The sequence below is a fragment of the Engystomops pustulosus genome, chromosome 1, assembly GCF_040894005.1.
Source record: "Engystomops pustulosus chromosome 1, aEngPut4.maternal, whole genome shotgun sequence".
In the NCBI taxonomy this organism is placed as follows: Eukaryota; Metazoa; Chordata; class Amphibia; order Anura; family Leptodactylidae; genus Engystomops; species Engystomops pustulosus.
The window spans coordinates 40839449-40862947 of NC_092411.1; the positions used below are offsets into that span (position 1 = coordinate 40839449).

The 23499-nt window shown below is 40.5% G+C and overlaps 1 protein-coding gene across 1 annotated transcript in view; it reads left to right on the forward strand.

Moving 5' to 3' along the window:
• Positions 1–23499, forward strand: part of RASGRF2 (Ras protein specific guanine nucleotide releasing factor 2) — a 161107-nt gene that overhangs the window by 81420 nt on the left and 56188 nt on the right. Inside the window, exons 4-9 of the mRNA XM_072139140.1 lie at positions 1858–1947; positions 3822–4075; positions 10498–10577; positions 13437–13630; positions 15655–15764; positions 21119–21237. Coding sequence (XP_071995241.1) covers positions 1858–1947; positions 3822–4075; positions 10498–10577; positions 13437–13630; positions 15655–15764; positions 21119–21237 — 847 coding nt within the window. The remainder of the gene's footprint in view (positions 1–1857; positions 1948–3821; positions 4076–10497; positions 10578–13436; positions 13631–15654; positions 15765–21118; positions 21238–23499) is intronic.

Genomic DNA, 23499 nt, shown 5'->3' on the forward strand with positions numbered 1-23499 from the left:
GTATGTGTAAATATTCCCTACTTACTTCTTACTTTCCTTCTTTTCGGGCCACTCCACAAAATAAATGTTTTCAAAACTATTTGTAAAAAATACATGAAGTTTAATACACTACACTTAAATGGCTCTTTGGCACAATGCAAAATTGACCAAGGAACAATTTGAGGCGCTGGATACACGTGGTACTCGGACCTTAATCAGATGAACAGATACAGGACATTTTTACTTATTTTTACTGTCAATAGGGGAGGGGCACATTGTTGACCTGTAGAAGGTCTGAATTCCGGACCAAAATTCGACCTTGCATAGAATGGCACTATAACCTGTGAACTTTCAGTCCTGAACGTCCGCAGGCTGTATGCCCTGTCCCTTGCCTACTCCACTGCCGGCCGGGGCTGTTGTGAGGACTTGGACGATAAGCCGCTGCAGACTGTTGGTAAGAAGCTCTGCTCACAGTCATTGGTTTTAATGTGTGTGAACGTGTTTTCACAGATCTATGTACAGGCTGTAGAAAATTCAGAACAAATCCTATTCCAGCCTATTTTTGTGGATCAATTGCTATTTAACACAATCATGTTAGCCTTCAACAGGCTGGAAGAAGGTTGTGACATCATTTGCCAACCTTCCGTTTTTTTTTTATTTTTTTTTTAAGTTTTTTTGGGGACATACATCTAGAATCTGATCAAACACTGATGATACACAGATCATATCTACAGACCCGAGATTCATTGTTTGGCGGCCCAAGAATACACACTGATATTCCTAAAATAAAACCGGATCAGATGAAATCTTCAGTTCTATTACCACATCGGAAACGGGAAGTATAATCCAACTAGTATCAACAGAGGTCTCGAGGACTTCTAGGATACAATTAAAATGCTTCACATATTAAGAGTATATCTGTAATAGGACCCATGTTTTTTGTACTTTGCAGTTCGTTCCCAATAATGGTCTATCTAGTGAGTAGGAAGTTAGCAACCTATAGTAGAGGGCAGCGGCTGTAATAGAGCACGTGCATATAAAGGAGCGAAATCTAATCTAAAACAAGTATCCCTAAACAAGCTTCCCTTTTACGTAGCATGCAAACGCGGTCCTCTTTTAGGTTAACTGCCCCATTCAAACCTCTATTCTAGAGGCATTAGTTCAAGGTATTTATAAAAAGTGTTTGGGAAAAAATGCAAAGTTTTCCAGGATAGAATAAGGAAAACCACAGCTCTTTTAGCTACCTTGTAAGGCAGCTGCCTTGTGTTTGGACAGACTACATATATTTCGACAGTCCTGAAATGTGGTCCCCCAATGTATTTTTAGAGATTTCATGATACTCCTCACAGACTGGAGATTGCAACTAGTCAGATAGACAATATATTTACAGTTGCACTTTATAGGAAAGATTTTCAATGTTTGAACCTTAGTTTTACGTGTAGGGTATAGTAACAGATGCTGTATGATTTACCTCCACAACTGGACAAAGCTTTCTTCTAACAAGGCAGATTTATTTTCATACCTGGTACATAGAAGGAATGGTGGCAATTCCCATAATATCTGTCTGTCTAGCTACAAATTTACAGCCTATACGTAAAGTCTCATAAAACTTGTCATCACTGAAAAAAATCCTGCTAAATATTTTAATGACATTAGTTTATTTATCATACTTTACATGTCCCACTACGAGAATCAGCAAGTTAGCTGTCAGGCACACAGCCATGTAAAGCATATGACCACCTTCACACTTGGATTTTGAATTTCTACCTGGAAATTATTTATTCGAGTCTGATAAAATAGAGAACAGGGATTGATTTGTTTCAGTTCGAGCATACATAGATTTACCTGGCTAAGTCACTTATTATGTTCTTTTAACAGATTGTAGCCCTCAATAAAACAAAGGAAAGGATGCGCCCTTACCACATCCACCATGAGGATGAAGACCCAGATATCAAGAAAATAAAGAAGGTAACAGACTTCATGTGTTAACTATCTGTGATTAAGGCTACTTTCACACAAACACGTGCCCGCCGTGCTACGGCATGGTAGAGGAGGAGGGGGTTAGCGCTGCTTGTCCGCCCTGCTCCATAGATATACGTTAAGCTTGGCACCTTAACACGGGGAAAGATAGGGCATGTCCTATCTTTTCCCTGGGTACGGAGCGGTACACGTGTACTGCACCGTACCGCTCCGTGTGCCCATTGACGACCTATGAGGATGTATTTACGGCTGAAAGTTTGCAGCCGTATATACGTACCCAACAGTCGTGTGAATCTAGCCAAAGAATGTGACACTTTGAATACTGCCCTGTCCCTAAGGTCAGACTTCCACCTATCAATGTTTAGAATTCAGTCCATATTTAAAGGAAATCTACAATACAAATTCATCATGATGAACCATGGTTACTTACTCATAGATCCAGACACTGTGACTCTGGTAATCTTCTTATATGTGTTATCCATGTCCTGCTTCCTACTAAAATTTACTTTGAAATTATGCTAATGAGACAAATGGGGTTTTGGGGGTGTTACCAGAGCCCCCTGCTTCCCTAGCTCTTCTTACTCATTAGCATAACTTTGTGAGTATGTGCCCCCGGTTTATCCTGATTGTTTTTGATGGTAGATTTTTTTTAAGGTTTCACCTACTAAATATAATCGAACAAATGCACTAATGGGTTTTACCCCCAAAAAATAACTGATGCATTCAGTAGTGCAGAACTTTTGGGGATGGGTTAATTAATGTAGGAGCGCTAGCCGAACCTGACATTCAAAATTTTATAAGACAGATATAAGTTGTGCCTATTCACGATCTTTTGTTATTGTCTCACAGTTATGATTGCAATGCACACAGCCTGGTGGCACACATAGGGCTGTCTTTGTTCTCTTCTGCCCTTATCGCCTACATTCATTGTTGTGTTATTTCCATACCCAGAAGAATACATTGACCACGCAATGACCCGGGCGTGTACTGATGTTTTATCTTCATAATTTATTATTGTTATATTGTTGTTATTGAGAAAAAAAACTTCCCCTACTGACTTATTTCTTAATACTTTATATCTTTACACCAGTTGGAGCTGAATTTTTCTGGTGAAGAGTTCAGGCTTAAAGTTCTAATTGCTTAGTGTTTTATTATGAAGCTCAATGGGGGAGATTTGTCACATTGGGGCAGATTTACTTACCCGGTCCAGTCGCAATCCAGCTGCGCGTTCTTTGACGGGTTCTTATTCGGGTTCTGCCGGGATTCACTAAGGTCCGTGCGCCCAATGTCCACTAGGTGTCGCTGCTGCGCTGAAGTCCGCCGAAGTTCAACTTCTCCGTCTCGGTGTATATGAGTGCTATTCTTGCGACACAATTTTTTTTGAAATTCCGCATTTTTTTCTGCATCCGACGGGTTTTCCGACGGCCACGCCCCCGATTTCTGTCACATGAAAGCCCGAGGCAATTCGGCGCAAATCGGAAAAATTGGGGAAACCCAACGAAAATGCGCAATTCGGACCCTTAGTAAATGAGCCCCATCGTCTTTGCTGTAATCCTGGAGTAAAATTTCTTGCATCACATTTATACAATTTTTAGAACCCTGTAGGAAAAAAGAGTGTGGCATCTGGGAATAGGGAGTGGCCCAAATGTATTACTTAGGTGCAAAAAACTAGACCAACTAATATATGGTGCAAAGTATGAGTATAGAAAGTCTGACCTCTGTTTTTGTGAGTGCTAAGGGTCCCAAAAGTCAGACCACCCACAGCGATCACATTCTTATGCCCTATTCAGTGTCAGTAGTCCCTTAATGTTGCCTATCATGGGCTTATTATGACTATGACTTGTGTATTTGTGTTCCTCTAGGTCCAAAGCTTCATGCGTGGCTGGCTTTGTAGAAGGAAATGGAAAACAATTGTACAAGACTATATATGTTCTCCCCATGCGGAAAGTATGAGGAAGCGGAATCAAATTGTATTTAACATGGTGGAGGCCGAAGCAGAATATGTCCATCAGCTTTATATACTTGTGAACTGTTTTCTCCGGCCCTTAAGGATGGCAGCGAGCTCCAAGAAGCCTCCAATCAGTCACGATGATGTCAGCAGCATATTCCTCAACAGGTAACATTTCTTCCAAACCTTGGTGCACCAAGCACCTCATTAGCATAAATGATTAATATAGGAATATCTTCTTATGTCTTTGCCATTTGTTGGAGTATCTCAGAGAGAGTAATATTAAATGTACGCAGTTACGGTATACGTGTATAGCAGTATGTGATTGCGGTATTCAGAATGCCTGAACATGCATGACGTTTGTGTTTAATATGTCGGTGACATTGTGTCTGCCATGAAATGTCAGACAAAATTAGTCTGCTGTGACTATTATAAACCTGACTGGAGAAAATCCGGTGTTACACGACTTATCTCGACTTTCCATTATTCACATTGATGAAGACAGTCTTGGTCTATCTCTATGTCTGTGGAGCTTAGCCTGGAAACATGACTGACATAACAGAATCATCAAACACAATTGGTATTCTGAGAAATGTCATCTGTGCAGATAAAGATTTGTGTAATAATCCATCATCAATCCCAGAGATTGAATCTGAGGTTCCCTTGTTTGCTCAGTATGGAAGCGTTTTATCTTTCTGCCGTTTCTTCTGGCTTTCCTTATTGTGGTTTTAGGGTGGTCAGATCTTTCTAGATCCTGGTAAAATAAATGAGATAGAAGAGGACTTGCTGGAGTTTAGTAATGACGTATGCAGGGCCGGCGCCAGCACTGGGCATACCTGGGCAAGTGCCGGGGCCCAGAGCTGCTGGAGGGGGCCCACATAAGACTGTAAATAAGGAATCCAGGAGGGCTTATATAAAATAACCATGAGGGGCTGTATATAAATTAACCATGAGGAGGCTGTATATAAAATCACCATGAGGAGGCTGTATATAAATTAACGAGGGGGTAGTTTGGTATGATAAACTAGTGTTTTAGTTTCTGAATTTTTAATACCGCCAGTGAGTTCACTGCAAAGGGGCCCACTGAGGCTCTATCGCCCAGGGGCCTACTAAAACCTGGAACCGACCTTGGACGTATGTGTTGTCCTATATAATTCCTAGACCAAGATATATACTATATTAGATATACCGGTAGTATACTACGGTATATTATATATACTCGCTTGCATTCCATAATATGACCATAGGTCATATAAATGTCTTAAGCATGGCATACACATACACTACTCCCTCCCAACTTGTTCCCTAAATTATCCAGGAAAAAAGTCACCTTACAGCGGTTTCAGAAAACTAGGGATGAACATCTTGAAGCATGAAAGTTGTTCATATCTCCATCTAAAACCCAGTTATATGGATGTGCCGGTTTTGGGTTCCTGGAGGCAATGACATCTTTCTTACCCCTCTAAGTAAAGTCATCGATTATGTCTAGAGTGGCTACCATTGCCATAGACAGGGATTTTTTACTGTAAGAGCCGCAGGAGGTTCTAATGGCTGATACTTTCTATAAGTTCAAGAGGAACTTGGAGGACATATTGTTGAGCATAAATATCAGAGGTTATGGGACACAAACATTTTGTAAATAGTTGCTCCAGTATTAATTGGGGCTGCCATATGTAGGGTCACATAGATATTTTTTCCTACTTGGGAGCATTATACCTTGAATCGGCACTATAGGATTTGGTTGAACAGGTTGGACTTTTCCTTTCCCTTATAGCCCTTTCCTAAATGTCTATAACCTCCAAACCCGGTTATAGATGTGCCTACACTGGGCGGTGTCCGTTTTGGCCCTGTTTCGAGATGGAGATGTTGTGCTGTGTTGCATCTATGTCCAGCCCTATAATGAATGATGATGTCTCACAGAACATTTCGGTAAATCATTCCCCACTGAGAAATGACAGCTAAATGTGATTATAAATTACTTGTTTGCATTTTATATTGTCCTTTTAACTACATATTCATTTTCACCGCCAAAGGGACAGGGATTGATGCTCATAATTGAATTCAGTAACTTCCAGTGATCAACAGCTGAATTAGAGACAGTTTTTATATCTGTATTAGCTGGTCAACAGGACCAATACTGTAAACCCTCCCCACCTTCCATCAACAACAAATCATGGGTAAGAAATAAATAATAACAATGCTGCACACCAAAACTATGAAATAAAAATGTTTACTACTATTAACCCCATAATGTTTACTGTACCTTCCATACATGGTAAAGCAAACTATTTGTCACTCTTCCCGGTTAGGAAGCTCTCACTGAACACAGTCTAGTAAATCACCAAGTCTGCACTTGCCCTTCTATGTTTAGGAGAAGCAAACATGTATTCACATCATGTCCAGACCCTTAAAGTGATGCTCTCATCTGAGCATTGCCATTTAATTTATTTCATCTCACATATTCATACATTTCTTCAATTGGATGTTATTAAAAAATGTAGTGAGGATTACTGTAGCCATGTTGTCCCTTAGAAACAAGATTGCTGTCCTTGGATATGACCACAGCTGCTGGAGGGATTGCACAAAGAAACTGTTTATGCCTATGAAATGGCCGCGAGTTACTCCATGTCCCACAGCCATCCTGTGCTAATGAACACTGTATCCAGGTAGTCAGACAGGTTTCAAAAGCGAAAGTCAGGCGGTTGTATCCAAGGACAGCTTGTTTCTAAGGGACAACATGGCTACATTTATGGCAAATTATTCTCACACAGGTACATTATTTTTAACAACATCCTATTGAAGAAATGTATATAAAAATGGCAGATGAATTAAATTAAATGTGAATTCCGAGATGGGAATACCCCTTAAAACTAACAAGACCTCAGTCCAGATTCAGACCCATGACCAGACCACTTTTTATTTATTACTTCTGGGTCCAAAGAAATCCTAACTGGCATCACTCTTTACAGGCTCCTGACTTTAGATAACGTCAGGACATCGTATAGACCCATATGCTCTGCCACATATCAGATGCTTGCAAATGCTTAAAAGAAAACCCAATTTGTGAATAACTAATGGGCTGTATTTGTATTTTTCCAGGCTTGCAGGCCATTCATATTGAACATACTATGCATACACTCAGGAATATAGCTAGTGGTTATGCTTTATTAAATAAAGAGGAAATGGATATCTTTGAATATTGTTTCAAAGAACGTTAGTTGCTGTGTCAACATCTTTAGATGGCTGTTCATTGAACATAATCTTCCTCCATTATTGTATTTTGATCAATAATGCTTAGGACATTGTTTTAGAGATTCAGTTGAGTGCAGTATGAATATATTACTATCCAGAAACGGTGATGTATCTTAAAGAGAACCTGTCATGCAAAATAACCCCCTAAACTAAATATATTTTCATAAACTGCCATTAGAGAGCATTGCCTGTATCCCTTCATTGTCCCTCTATATGCCTGTAAACCTAAGCAATGAGGTCCTAAAGCTGTATGCAAATGACCTGTGAAATGTCCAATGAAGCATTAGCATATTCAAGCTGTCCACTCTATTCATGAGTGGGAGGCACAGCCACACCCCCAGTGCATGACTGACAGCCTGTGTAATGATGTGAGGCTGTATAATGATGTGCTTCCTGGTGCTGGTGGCCACGCCCCCTGCAGCCTGTGTGTGCATGTGTGTGTGTATAGGAGAGATACAGCAGCTCCAGGCAGCCATGTTACAGCAGAACATGTCAGATTCATGTGTAGCTGATGTCTGTGTCTCTCACCTGTATATTAGGAGGATGCAGCATGTCAGCAGATGCAGCACACACACCAGCAATGCTTTACTATACATTACACACAGACATGAGCAGGGGGAGGAGAGGGGAGGGGGAACAGGTGTGACATCACTGCCTCTGACCATGTGACCAGCCTCATTTACATGATAAAGAATAGATGATTTTACAATGAATAATGTATGAAATAACTAGATAAAGGCTGTGATGGGATCCTTGTGCGCTGCTCCAACAGGTAGAGGTGACAGAACTAGTGGCAGAGACCTGATGACAGGTGTCCTTTAATTATGGAAGCCTTTTTCAGCAGCACATCCCACCCCTCAATCCTGGGAATCAGGAATGAAAAAGCCTGTTATAGGGGGTTTCCCATATACACTATTTAGGACAGAGCCACAGAAAATGTCATAAATTGATGATAAATGTGGGTCCAACCGCTCACCCCCTTCCTGTATCCAGGCTGAACGGGAGAGTGCTGTGCATTCGTGGCCACTCTCCATTCAACTCTTTCGGAGCTGCAAGTTAAAGAGGGCATAACATTTTGAGGCACATCTGCTTCTTGTCTTAGCAACTTTTTGAAAACTCTAGATTTTAAGATGCACTAACTTTATCAAATTGTGTATCTGTTGATCAAATCTTTCTACTCTCTCCTATCCATTATTAATAAATGGAGAACATTTGTTTGAATTTCGAAAGGCTGTACTGCGTAAAAGTGAATCTAGCCATGGAAATCATGGAAAAATTTGTCTTGTATCGTAGGCTTATACTAGTTCATATCTGCTAAACCTGCTCTGTTCGGAGCCTCTGACTCAGGGGGTAAAGGTAGCGCTAATGCAGTAATGTTGACTCTACTTATTACACATAATAAACATAATGAAATTAAGGCATTCCTTCTACACAGTGACCCCGGAACAAGCAAATGTTTTCATTGTTTTCGATGTCATGTTCTTTCTGTATACACCTTTATCCTCTAAGAAAATATCAGATGTTTCTTATGCTCTTTTGTGCTGAGGCCTTCATATTAATAAGACAATAATGAAGGTTACCTTCCTGTTCCCTGAAAGATCCCTAAGGGACCACATTTCCGCCGGGTTTCCCGACTATTTCCGAATTGCGCAGGGTTTTTATGGGGGTTTTTGGCACACGCGACCGGATCGACACAAATCGGGGGGCGTGGCCATTGGACATCCCGAATGTTTCGGACTAAGCGCAGGATTTAAAATACAAATTGTGTCCAAGACAATGCACTCACATACACTGGGAAGAAGAGGGTGAACTCCGGACCTCAGGGAGGGAAGCGACACATGCAGGATATCGGGCGCACAATCTTAGTGAATCGCACCAGACTTCATCCTCGTCTGACAACGCACTTCGGGGATTGTGACAGGACCGGGTAAGTAAATGTGCCCCAATATCCGGTCCAGTGTGCGGTCTTCAGCACATTTCATGTCAGCATGTTCCATACCATTGATTTTCTTCCTCTTCTATCAGGTTTGCTATTCAGGATTTGCTGTAGAATTTCTTGCTAGTGTTGATAAGACATTTGCTGTAGCCTCCTGACCGCTATTGATTATCTTCAGTCCTGCTAAAGTGATATACGGAGGGAAAACATCAACATCAAAGAGCAAGTGTCTGAAGTATGTAGCCTCGAGACGCCTTCATTAATCACTAGTGCAGCTACTAACAATACTGCCACTAGTGTATAAAGGGACAGGCTCATCTAACACATTGATGGTGAATTCATAAGATGTTCCCGAAATGTCTAATAGATGCTGGGAGCACAGGAACCCTATTCTGGAGTGCTGCATACCATATATCAGTCATTTTTAGGAATGCATAAATGTCTATAACTGGTATGTCCTAAATCTTACGATGTTGACAGGTTCAGCCAACCATCTAATGTGTGTGGGGTACTCACTTTCCCTCTTGATATCAGCCCAGTATTTCAATTGTCAAGTCCTATTGCTCCACGCATCAACAGCTTTAATGCATTCAAAATGAACATTATTTTGGCAGCATGCTGGCTCAATGGTTAGCACTACCGCCTTGTAGCGCTAGGGTCCTACGTTCAAGTCCCATCCAGATCAACATCTGCAAAGACTTTGTGTGTTCTATACGTATTTGCGTGGGCTTCCTCCGGTTTCCTCCCACATTCCAAAAAACATACTGGTAGGTTGATTAGATTGTGAGCCCCATTGGGGCTCCATTGGGGACAGGGACTGAAGTGAGTAACCAGATTGTACATGGTGTTCTCTTCTGCTGGCAGCATGTTATAGAGCAGGAGGAGCTGAACAGATTGTACATAGTGTGCTATTCTAATGTAGTTACTCCTGCTCTATAATATGCTACATGCAGAACAGACACTATACACAATCGCCTTAGCTTCTCATGATCATTTGCCAGCAGATAAGAGACCATATACAATCTGCTCAGCCTCCACCTTTCCATCCATAAAGACTCTTAAAATAAAGTAATTACAGCAGATATTCTGTAGTTTGGTACCTAATACTCTGCTGTAGATTGGCAGGTTTTTCTCCAGACAGGAATCCTTCTTAATCTTGCAACCATATAATAAAAGTCACCCGCTGTGTCTTATTTATTGCCTGGGAGCCTGACCTTTCCTGCTGATGACCTGTAATTTCAGGCTCTTTATCCTTCAGAGATGAATTATTTACATGTTTTATCGCTTGTTATTTTTCTGTACTATTTATCTATTTAATAAGAAGAGGAAATGAATGTAAATATGTGGTAGCATTAAATGTAATGGCTGAGATGTCACCTGTTCTTTCTTTGTCTTCCTGCAGTGAAACCATCATGTTTCTCCATGAAATTTTTCACCAGGGTCTGAAAGCAAGGATCACTAATTGGCCCACTTTAATTTTAGGTATGTGAGACTGATTTGTATTCCTCTTAATAATATATGATTGAGACGTTGTTTGGCTACTATGTAGATTGCTGGAGCGTGTGTAGGGTTTCTTAAGATTCTCGCTTCATTTTGAAGTATCACATGTCTTGAGATTGCCTTCCATTTGTCACTATATTTTATATCACTGATTCTTCTCCTAATGACCGATCTGTTGCTGAAGATGAAGTGTTTGAGGAAATTAATTCGTCAAGTGGCAGCTTGATGCTTTCTCAAGTGATGTAATTCCTTCTCACCAAGAAACACAACTATTAATTTTTATAATTACAGCGTTCAGGTTTCAGTTTTCTCAAGACAAACTTTATGTTTAAAGCCTGAAAAGCCTAAATTACACATAGTCTTGTGTTAATCAGTAGTACACTGTGAACACTGGGGAGTTTCTGTATTTCGGTCCATTTTATAACTTTTTTTTCTGCATGTCTTTAGCAGTTTCCCCTCTGTACAGTGGTGTAACTAGGAGTGGCAGGGCCCCATAGCAGGCTTTGACTTGGGGCCCCCCTTCCCACTTAAAAATTATACATATTTGTATACTCACACATGCATGTTACAATCACACATTTGTACACGTATGCACATATGCTCAAATAGAGCATATACACACACATACAGTGACATTTACAAACCAACAGCATATATACACACATACAGTATATGCAGACGACATACACCATATACACATACAACATATACACATCACAGGTGCAGCATATATACATCACATATATGTTATAGGTACGAAGTGCAGCATAATATGGATATAAGGATACACAACCTCTACTCTTTAGTGTGTCAGGTCAGATGCTGGGGCCCCTTGGCACTGTGGGCCCCATAGCGGTTGCTATGGCTGCTACCACTGTAGTTACGCCCCTGGATCTGTATCTAATTCTCAGTTGTATCTGAGCTGGCTGGTGGAGACTAGCCACTAGGATGTCTCCCACACACAGCACTTAGAAAGTAGAGTAGAATCTGATCCATACATCCCTCTCAGAGGTAAAAGACAGGATCAGATAGGAAGTTTTAGAGAAGTACCGAGATGGTGTCAATATAGTTCTTTGGGTGTAAAGCTTCTTATTTATCTATTCAGCCCCTCTTTTCTCTATAGGCTTTTAAGTGGTCTGACACCTAGCTTTAACAAGAATGACCTCAACATAAATATTAAAGTGAATGTCGCTTCTGAGTGCAACTCGAACTAATAAAGTTTTGCATAAAAATTGTGGGGCTACCAATGTGGCTGTCAAATAACCATTACTTCAGTCATTAACCCTGGTATTCAACACTGGTATCCTGAAGCCCTTTAAAGCACAACTTGCTAAGGAATAAGGATATCATATCGGGGCACCTAGTACTTGGGATCCCTTTAAGAACCATAATGGAGCGCCCCTTAAGGACATTAAATATCAGTGCGGTGCTATTACTTTATTTTAAAAAAAACATACCATAAAGAGAAACTGTCATCAGATTTTACAACACTAGACTAGACTAGACACACATACAACATGTATACATCACATATGTGTCAGATACATAATATGCTGTACAATGTGCGGCATAATGGCCCACATTTACTAAAAACAGTGTAAACTGCACTATATTACCTGTGTATAGTGCAGAGGGCGCCAGATTCATGAATTATGGCGCACGTTCTTCATGTATCTGGCACTCCCTGCACTACCCCTACAAAGTGCAACACTTTTTTGGTGCACTTTTTACATGGGGTGGGCAACACACTTCTGCCAGACTCTGCATGTTAAATGTATATCACAGTCTGACTGAGCAACAGAACGCCCATTTCGGTGCAGAATTTCGTGTTGTGTCGGGTATTGTGCAGTGTGCGCCACAAATTAGTCTCGGACACTTCTTAAATACATGTGCAAGCAGTTTGCACTAAAAAGAATGGACAAAGTCCGACAATAACTGGCGCAAGCACCTTAGTAAATGTGGGCCAAAATTTATTTAACGGTACATATCCTCCATTCTTTAGTGTCAGGTCAGATGACTGGGCCCCTTGACACTGCGAGCCCCATAGCGGCTGCTACCACTGTAGTTAACCCCCTGAGAACTACAACCCTGATGTCCATATGACTTTTGAAGGGATTGTTTTTATAGGCGAATGGAGAAAATATAAGAAGGTTTATGCTGTGGCAGCAAGTACAGGACAGCACCACTTAATGTGGAGCTCACTATAGTTACTATAGTGCTATACTAATCCCTCCTGTATGCAAACATGGAGTATCGATTTCTGTGTATTTTGTCCACATTATTAATACGAGCTGCAGCTCCTCTGACATGAATATTTTCAAAACCTCAAATCCCTAAAGTGATATCTACATAACACTCTGCTATTAGGTATAGTTCTACTACAGAAGATCATGGGCTGGTTTACCCATTAGTTACTGTGGGTACGTACTAGTTTATTATGCCGAATTCTTACTTTTCACATCGGAAATCGTCGGGTATTCCGTCGATAGTGCGGACCGCGGACCCTTAGTAAATGAGCCTCATTGAGTATATAAATATTTATATTTTCTGAAGGGACAGAAAGGCCCCATACAGACATCTTCTACAGGGCCCTTCCTCTACTAGTTACACCTCTGATAATAGATTCAGGTACAAGCTTATTGGTGGTTTTATTAAATGGGAACAATGTAAATAATGGAGTGCCAAGAGTCATACCCAAATCTGTGGCGTTATCTGAGGATAAACGCTTAATCTCTAGTTTCAAGGTAGCTATTTTCTTCCATTCATGTCTTGGTAAGCAGTTCTTCTGCGATTCCAAATACCTAACCTATTACTCAGACCGTTCTTCTGTATTTCCCGTAGCGGATTTGTTTGATATTCTGCTTCCTATGCTGAACATTTACCAAGAATTTGTACGGAATCATCAGTACAGTCTGCAAGTCCTGGCAAACTGTAAGCAAAACCGCGACTTTGACAAACTCCTCAAGCAATACGAAGCCAATCCAGCCTGTGAGGGAAGGATGCTGGAGACGTTCCTGACTTATCCAATGTTCCAGGTAATGTCATCATCAATGACTGTGATGTGGAATGTGAATACATATATTCACGCTCTGATTTCATCGTTCTAGTGCATTTCTAATAAGTATTTATACACATATTTTTATGTCAATTAATGACTGATTATTACCAATTCTAGACTTCAGCTGAAAGCCCTTGAGAACGGATATATAGCTGCATGATAACTGTGTAGTAACTGCAGATAAATTCAGCACTTCAAACAATAGGGATCGACCATGGATAATTATTGGTTGATCTGCAGGCGAATAGACCATGTTACCATGGTTGTAGCAGCTATCAGGTCTATTGTGCCAAACAATACAGAATTTTTCTAATCCATAGACGGATACAGAGATCGGGAAGTATTCGTTTTATTCCATAATTAACCTTGTTGACTGAATGAGTGAATATCCATTCAGAGCTTTACTTCCTGCCCTTGCTAAACGCCGGCCTTGCTTTGATGCTAATGCGATTCTTGGTATTTGTAACGCGCGAGTGGGATGTAACACAGCGCAGCAGAGATCTATGTCACGACATTGGTGCCACTGGGAACAGGATGCAATAAATGGAACTTAAAGGGAACCAGTCACCAGATTTTACTCTGTTAAAGTACAATCCCCCACAGGTAGGATATGAAATGTCCTTTTTAGAATTCCCTCTTTTCTGTGGTATCTCACTATTTACCTATAGAAAATCTCCAACAAACTCATAAAAAAAAAAAGCAGAGAAGAGTCATATTTTGGAAAGTTTAGAGGTTGCTTGGGGGGCGGTCACTTCAAACACTTCTATCTTTCTTCTCTCTTTATAGCACCTACATGGTTTTGGTGTTATATTGAAGATAAGATTCTCATCTTTCACATTGCACCAGACTTGTGGTTTTATGAGCTACAGAACCAGAGATACAAGCAGTTATAGATCTAGACAGGAACTGGATTTTATACTGCAGATATTTCCAATCGGGTCTTTAACAAGCCTGATACAAACCAAAAGATTAGTTTCTCGTCTTTAATATCACATCTCTGGCAAAATATGACTCTTCTCTGCTTATTTTTACATGAGTTTAGTGGAGATTGTTTTCTAGGTAAATCGGTGAGATTCCACATAAAATAGGGAATTCTAGAAAGGATATTTCATTCCCTACCAGAGGGGGCTGGTAGTTAATGGAGTAAAAGCTGGCGACAGTTTCTCTTTAAAGAGGATAATACTCAGTTCTTTGGAACTTGCAAACTAGCAAGTTCGCCTTGGCCATTGCACATTGTCTGGGATTCATTATCAGGTAGGTATTGTGTGTCTACCCCATATTCTGCCAGTGGACTATTCTTTCTCTTACATATTATGTATCAATGAACAAACCACTGGAATAAATGCAACATCCTACCTAAATTGGCATTCCATTGGCCGCCATGGATGATTGGAGATTTTTTTGTATGTCATCTCCATTTTCGTGCTAAAGCCCGTTCTCGCTCAAGAACATTCCCAAAGGTTCTAACTGATCCTAAATTGATGTCATATCCTAGCGATAAAACATCATTTTCATATCCTTATGATACAAAAATAACCCCCGGTTGTTGTATATGGCAATTTTGGGCGTCACGGTGGCTGAGTGAGTAGCACTTCTGCCTTGCAGTGCTGGGGTCTTGAGTTCGAATCCCACCCAGGTCAACATCTGCTAAGAGTTTGTATGTTCTCTCTGTGTTTGTGTGGGTTTCCTCTGGGTCCTCTGGTTTCTTCCCACACTCCAAAAAACATACTGTTACTGTAGGTTGTTTAGATTGTGAGCCCCATGGGGACAGGGACCAATTTGTCATGCTTTGTGCAGCACTGCGTAATCTGTAGGCGCTATATATAAAGAATTATTATTATTATTATTATCCAATGTGTAAAAAGTTTTTATGCATCTTAAAATTATAATATGGTTTTAACTGGTTTGATATTTCATTCATTAATTATTTTTTTTTAAATGAAGTATGTTATGCAGTAAAAGAGAAGATACCATATGTATTGGTTGTCTTTCTTCTTGTAGATACCTCGGTACATCATAACTCTCCATGAGCTTCTGGCCCATACACCTCATGAGCATGTAGAGAGGAAAAGTTTAGAGTTTGCTCAGTCTAAGCTGGAGGAACTTTCCAGGTAAGCCAACAGGACTGCCATTAAACTATGGGCTGACCATACATTTTTGTTCTTTAGCATGTACAGCTATTACTATAACTCTTAAAGTAAGTCTACCACATGGGTGCATTGCTTCTAAGCCACACACAGTTACATGCTGGCATGTGCCTCCTGAAACAGGAACTGTTCTTGTTTTCGCTTTCAAAAGCTTTATTTTTTAGAAAAATATCTCTTTAAATTATGAAAATGAGCCTCAGGGGCTCCTGTGACATAAACAGGAGCGCCTGAGGCTCATTTTCAGAGCCATTCTGGCTCCGTTGTCTGATTCTTCACACCTCGGAATTAGACACACCAAAATTGAGTTGTGAGTAATTAGCAGATGGCAGAGCCAGAAGGGACTCCTTTGATGAAGACAGGAGCCCCTGAGGCTGATTTGCATAAATGGCTGTTTTCTCAATAGCTAAGCTTTTAGAAGCACAGCATGTTGCTGTGCTTAGTTTAGAAGAACTGCATCCATGTGGTAGATTTCCTGTAATGTATGGTCTTTACCCAGCTTTGGAGTGGAGAAGCCCATGTGCCATATAAGCAATGAAAATTGGTGGGCACCATATCTGAAGGAGTTAAGATGGTGGTAATCCATTGATTTCATGATAGGCCCAATCCCACACCTGCTGACTCCTTCTGGTCTGTGCAGGTGCTCTAGTAAACCTAGAAAAAAATACTAGAAAAGCCTAGTATTTCAGCACTATTCTTCTCGTGTAATGCACAGTATACATAAATGGCAATTTTATTCATGGCTAATGGAGTTTTCAGGTTAAAACTTCTTAACAAGTCAGACTTGAAGTTATCCGGGTTGCTTATATGTATATCTGACTTCTGTAGTACAGTAATTAGTGCTTTTTATTTTTTCTTCAGTTTAGTACCTAGAACCCATCTGGCTTAAGTGTCTGGGTTTGGGTTCTGTAGATCAAAGTAACACTAGCGTCATATGACCTGTAAGAGCAGAGGCTTTTCTTAAATATGGCACCAAAAGCATGTTGTTACCAGAGAACTAAAGATAGTGGGGTCTGAAGTAACAGCCTCACAACTTGACTCATTTTTGGCATATTTGGCTTTTTTCTGCTCATTAGCATATGACTTTGGAGGAGGTTTTTCTTATAGGTAAATGGGTAACATTTCACATTAAAGAGGGAATTCTAGAAAGGACACTTCATACCCTACCTGAGGGGGCTAGTAATTTAATGGATAAAATCTGTTGACAAATTTACTTATAAGGGTATGTTTTTGCTTTAATGGGAACCTATCACCACTTTTTTACAAATACAGCTAATGACAGGGTCCCATGGAGCCCTATTAATTGACACCCTTCTTTTTGCTAAAATAGTTTCCCTTACATCCCTGTAAATTAACTTTATGTTATATTACCTGGCATCAGAGGGGGCGTTTCCTACTCAGCTGGCCCATCCCATCCCCATGCCTCCTCTTAGCATTCATCAATTAATGTCTTGTGACCAGGTAGATGTCATATAAGTTCCTCTATCCAGTTACATTTGCAACGTCTACCCTATGTATGTAACTGATCACATGAAATCACAGCGTGCCTCCATCTCCTTCTACCCCATCCTCCACAAAGGCATGCTGTGATTTAATGTAATCAGATACATACATGGGGTGTATACTTCAAATGTACATGGGTAAAAGACTTTAGATGACATCACCTTTGTCACATGACATGAAGTGCCCAATGATGTAACCAAACTCTCTAAATGTTCCACATAGCAACATGTCCTAGCAATGAGACCTGTCAGTCAGGAACAAGGAGGCAGGGCAATCCAAGTACAATTTAATATGCAGGACTCGATTAGTGGCGTTGGACTCACATCAGGTGATTGAGACAGAATTTTTAACATCAGCAGCCATGGAAAGGAACCATTTAGGGATAAGGGCAATGCTTTGTAATCATAGTTTTTAATGATGTATTTATTTTGGGTGGGTTAATGTAAATGACAGATACTAGTATCACCAGTGATGATTGGATTGGTGCACCTTGGTTCTAAAATGTGTGTAATGATTTCCCTATTGGGTCGGAGCCTATAGGACAATAAATTTTCTTTTTTCAAGTGATTTTTATGGTATATGATAAAGTAGATAATTTACCACTGAAATGGATCATCTAAATAAAGGCAATTTTATTTTTTTGCTCCTTTAATCTTTGTAGATGAGACCTGCTCTATTATTGTGTAGAAACCTCTGCCTTTGTATTCTTCCCATCCATACTTAGGTCAGTCATGTGGTGTGCTTAAAAATGAATAGAAAGCATCTTTCTGATCTACTGCAGATCAGATTAAAAGATTATTTGCCTGGGTCATTGGCTGCCGCAGTGGCTCAAGGATAATTCACTCATCAGGCAAATATAGACGCTATTGCATCATTTGTCATGCCTGGCTCGGAGAAGACACTTAAAGGGAAATAGCCAGATAGTGTTTCCTGTATAATTTTTATAAACGCTGTAGGAGAGTGCAGCCATCAAAATCCATCATGATAAACCAGGGACATTTACTGATCAATCCAGGCACCGTGACTGTGGTAACCTTCTTATATTTGTTATCCAAGGCCTCCTTCCTTCCGAAACCAACTTTTAAAATTATTCTAATGAACCTAAAGGGCTGCTCTGAAGCCCCTCTGTTGCACATTTATAAAAAATATATTATGCATTTATTGACAAATGGTGGAAACTTTGTCTTCTAATTTGGGGATATTTTTCTAACTTTCAGCTGTCCTCCATAAAGTTATTACTATTACTGCAGCTGTACCCCATAATGCCATAGTCAATACTGCAGCTATTCCCCCTATAGTCATAACCATTACTGCAGCTATACCCCATATAGTCATAGCTAATACTACAACTATACCCCATATAGTCAGTCATTACTGAAACAAACCCTTTCATGATAATTTCTTAACAACGTTGGACCACCCCTTTTAAGGATTTGCTTCATAGTATGTAGACAATGCCTATATTTATTAATTTAATACATTGGCATTCGCAAATACCTTAAAGGCCTCATGCACACAAATGGGGCCTTAGTTTGCCCGCCGCAAATGGTGCGTTGTCTCGCCCCACTGTGACTGTGCACGGAAAAATATAGGACATATTCTATATTTCTCTGTAATTCGCCACTTGCTTCTCTATGGAGAGGGGAGGGGTATGCTTTATGTACATAATAGTTAAACACCTTACATTATAGATAAATCTTTCCTTTATCTTTTGGGTTTTTTTTATTCTCATAATACCATCTCTAGGCTTATTTGAGCCTCCTATATTTTGTTTAAAAGAATAGATCACTTGAGCGTTTGGACAACTTCCAGAACTCGTGCGGCACTAGTTTTAGAACCCACATACGTAGTTGTTACAGCTCATATGTAACCTTAGTAATTTGGCAGTAAATAGTAGAGCCATCTGCTGGCAGTAAGTATAGGGACATGAAGGTCTGGAAAACTGTGTAAGAATACTGCAAGTCAGTATGAGAACTGTGTTGGTAAATATAGATAATATTATGCACTGACGTTCTCAGTTGGCTCATTGCACATTTATGAAAAATATATTATGCATTCATTGACAAATGGTGGAAACCTTTTATTCTACTTTGGGGATAGTTTTCTTACTTGCAGCTGTACCCCATAAAGTCATAACCATTAACGTTTCTGTAGTCCTAGTTTCACAGCTTTTTACAGCTCTGAGGTAGTACTTTGATACACGAGTGAAAAACTGACCTCACTAGTATGGAATACTTATGCCATCCATTTTATTTTACGTAAATGTTGACTCCGATCGGGCAGTTTGATGCACGACTTGGAGCAGAGTGGTACATGCTACGTTTTTCTCTGATAGGATCATTGGACTGTAAAAAAAACATCTGTTATTGGGATAGCACAATAGACTATCAATGAGTCTAAGCTCTGTTCGAGTGGTGTCTGTAGTCATAAATAAAATTCATTTGTTGGAAAGAGACTTATCTGGGCATTCACATTTAATTTTATTCATATATATGTAAATCTTCAATTGCATGTTATTAAAAAACATAATCTACCTGTGTGAGGATTTCCCATAAATGTAGACATCTTGTCCTTGAGAAATTAGCTGTCCTTGGATATAACCACCTCTACATCCTGGCAGTGGCGGTCACACATGCACTATTTAGTCTTGCCTGTCAGTCTTTTCAAATGCAAAAACTATTTTCCTTTGTACAATCACCCCAGCAGAGGTGCTTGTATGCAAGAACAATAATCTCCAAGGGACAACATAGCTACATTTTAGTTAAAATTATATTCACACATGTACATTTTTTTAATAACATCCAATTGAAAAAAACCTATGTGTATGGCCACGGGATAAGGCCTAACTTGATGATCAGTGGTGGTCTCAGTGCTGAGATCCCCGCAGATCGCGAAAAAGAGGGATCCGACCGACCCTCCGTTGCTCCATGAGATTAATGGAGCAGACGGCCGTGCATGACCGTTCTGCTCCGTTAATCTCTATGGAGCTGACGAAGATCGGTGAATCGGCGCTCAGCAATTTTCGTTGGGTCCATAGAGATTATTGGAACAGAACGGCCATGCGTGGCCGTCTGCTCCTTTAGTCTGAGGAGCGGACCCCTCGTTTTAGCGATCTCCCACTGATCAGCAAGTCAGGCCGTATACCGTGGATAGGTCCTAACTTGTCTTCGTGGGAAAACCCCTTTAAGGTTCCCCTCCATATTCTTCTGACGTGGCATACATTGAATGACAGCGCAGTCTCTATATCCAATTAGAAAAGTTCATTAAAATTAGATGCTGATGATTGGTAGGTGCGTAGATATTGTGTGCCCCTTTCAGAAATTATCCACACAGAAGTAGACAGAAATAGGTTTTCTGCTTTACATTTGTAATTGAACTTTCCTTTTATGATTTAAAAGGAAACTTTTTAGCAAAATCTGCAGAAGAATATTTTCATACAGCTTCACCTCAGATTTCTGTCCAGTTTTAGGTGCACATCAGGTTCAGCAGATACTATACCACATGTACTCCATCTGTCCTTGGATTGCTATGCCCTGTGTTGCTTCTTATCCTGGACGCCTGTGTTCCACTGTTTTTGAACACAAAATTTTAGTATAACTTTTTCAATTTTTTTTTCACCAAAAATTCAATAATGATTCAGTGAAATAAAAAAAAAAAACACATAATAATATATAGTATAAGGATTTCATTGTTTCGCATGTTCAGATTGGAGGTAGCGGTTAACCTTATCCAGATGACCAGGTCTTATGATATTCTTGCATTGTCCTATATTGCATTGTCCTACAGGTAGATCATTGATTGTATATTGTGCTATGCAGGGTGATGCACGATGAAGTCAGCGACACAGAAAACATCCGCAAAAATCTGTCGATTGAAAGAATGATTGTGGAGGGCTGTGATATACTACTAGATACAAGCCAGACATTCGTACGCCAAGGTAAGTTTTACTATTTAATCCCTCCATTTTATCAGTGTATTGTACGCCATGTGTAAAAAATTCTGCAGGCACAGCACATTTAAAACCATTTCATATGGATGAGTTTACAGGATCAAATGTGGCCTGTGTGTCAAGTACATTTACCGTAGAGCCCTTTGGTTCTTGCTAGTTTATATCTCTTCATGTTCCACCATGACCCATCTACGTCTACTTTTAGATACATAGTTAGATACCTGATTGTACATCACAAGACCAATGTGGTCAGGGAGAGGCTGTAAGATGATGCATGAGGGCACATCACTACAGATAAAGCCGGGACTAGCGGAGATGTGGCGCATATGCAGCAGCATATCTACCAAGTAAATTTAAAGGAAATTTATATCTTGTTTAATCCATGAACTGACTGGTATTGCTGAAAAAACTATTATAAATTTATGATAATGTGGCTCCTGTGGCAGCTCTGGCACTTCTCCTCTTACCCTAATATGCACAGCTTCAGAGAACTCTGTATTCATTGTGTTGTCCTTGATAGGCAGAAGTAATCAATCGATGCACCATCCCCCATCTGCTGTGTATGAGTCCTCCGGCTCAGGTTGATTAGTCCTGTCTGGACCGTTCAGGCAGCTCTTTTATGTACGGAAGCAAGTCTACACCTAGCTTTCCCAAGGTCCAGAATTTTATAATAGTTTTTTTTAGCAAAACCACTCAGATCAGGGATTAAATATGATTTGTTTCTGCATCATTTACAGCATTCTCAAGGTATGTTTGGTTCACAATGCATAAAAACAAATGGTAAATTTCCTTTAAAGGGAACCTACCACCACGATTCTACCTATAAAGGTAGATCGGGTGGTAGGTGGATGTAAGGGACGTGAGGATAGCTAATCCTCACGTTCCCGCTAACTTTTGGTAAACTTTATTCCCCTAATATGTAAATTTTGTTATGTGGCTACTGGGGCGTGGAGTAGCCGGGCACGAGGCTACACGGCGCGGCTACTCACGCCCCAGTAGCCACGTTACTCCTCCTACCCTGTTGTGTGCGGCGCGCAGCTCCTCGTAGCTGCGTGCCCTCGTCCGACATGCTGGCGTTCTGCGCATTCTGAGCAGCCACAGCTCCGAGGCCGGAGCTACTGTGCATGCATGCGTCCGGAGCTACTGCAGACGAGGGCGCGCAGCTACGAGGAGCTGCACGCTGCACACAACAGGGTAGGAGGAGTAACGTAGCTACTGGGGCGTGGAGTAGCCGCGCCGTGTAGCCTTGTGCCCGGCTACTCCACGCCCCAGTAGTCGCATAACAAAATTTACATATTAATAAAGTTTACCAAAAGTTAGCGGGGACGTGAGGATTAGCTCTAAAAAGATCTATCCTCACATCCCTTACATCCACCTACCACCCGATCTACCTTTATAGGTAGAATCGTGGTGGTAGGTTCCCTTTAAAGGGAACCGGTCAGAAGAAATTGACCTAATAAACCACTAGTAGGATGTGGTCAAGTAGATTACCTTCCAGATCACGTTTCTTTCATGGACCAGCATCATGCAGGCAATGAACTCTTAAGTCAGATGTAAATTAATGTATAAAGCGGCGGAGTGTTTGTACTGTCAAGTTCTCCCTGCCTCATAATGCTGTCTCTGCAATGATTGACATCAATCACCAGACTTCAGGAGACCTGATAAGTAACATATCCGTTCACTATGAAGGTGGTATTCTAAAGTGGGGAGAGCTTGACTTCAGTGCTAAACTTTCTGCCTCTGTGACTTTATAGTACCAATTAACATCTCAATTCAAAGATAATTTTGTGGATGATGCCCCCACCCCGAGCCATGACCTGGAAAGTGTTGAGCAGCTTGAGAACCCAATGGTAGTGGTTTTGGAGGTACGTTTCTACAGAAGGGATCAGTTTTGGGGTCATCAGTTTTGACCAGGGGCGTAACTACAGCGGTAACAGCCATAGCAGCCGCTATGGGGCCCACAGTGTCAGGGGGCCCCGTCATCCGACCTGATACAATAAAGAATGGAGGATGTGCACCATTATATCTATATTGTACTGCACATGTCCAGCATAATATATATATAACATATACTGTGATGTATATATGCAGTATCTGTGATGTGTATATGGTGTCTGTATACACTGTATGTGAGTATGTTGCATATGGCACTGCATGTATGTGTATATGCACATGAGTGTATTTATATGTGTTTGTAACTCGCATGTGAGAGTATACTAATATGTATATTTTTTAAGTGGGAAGGGGGGT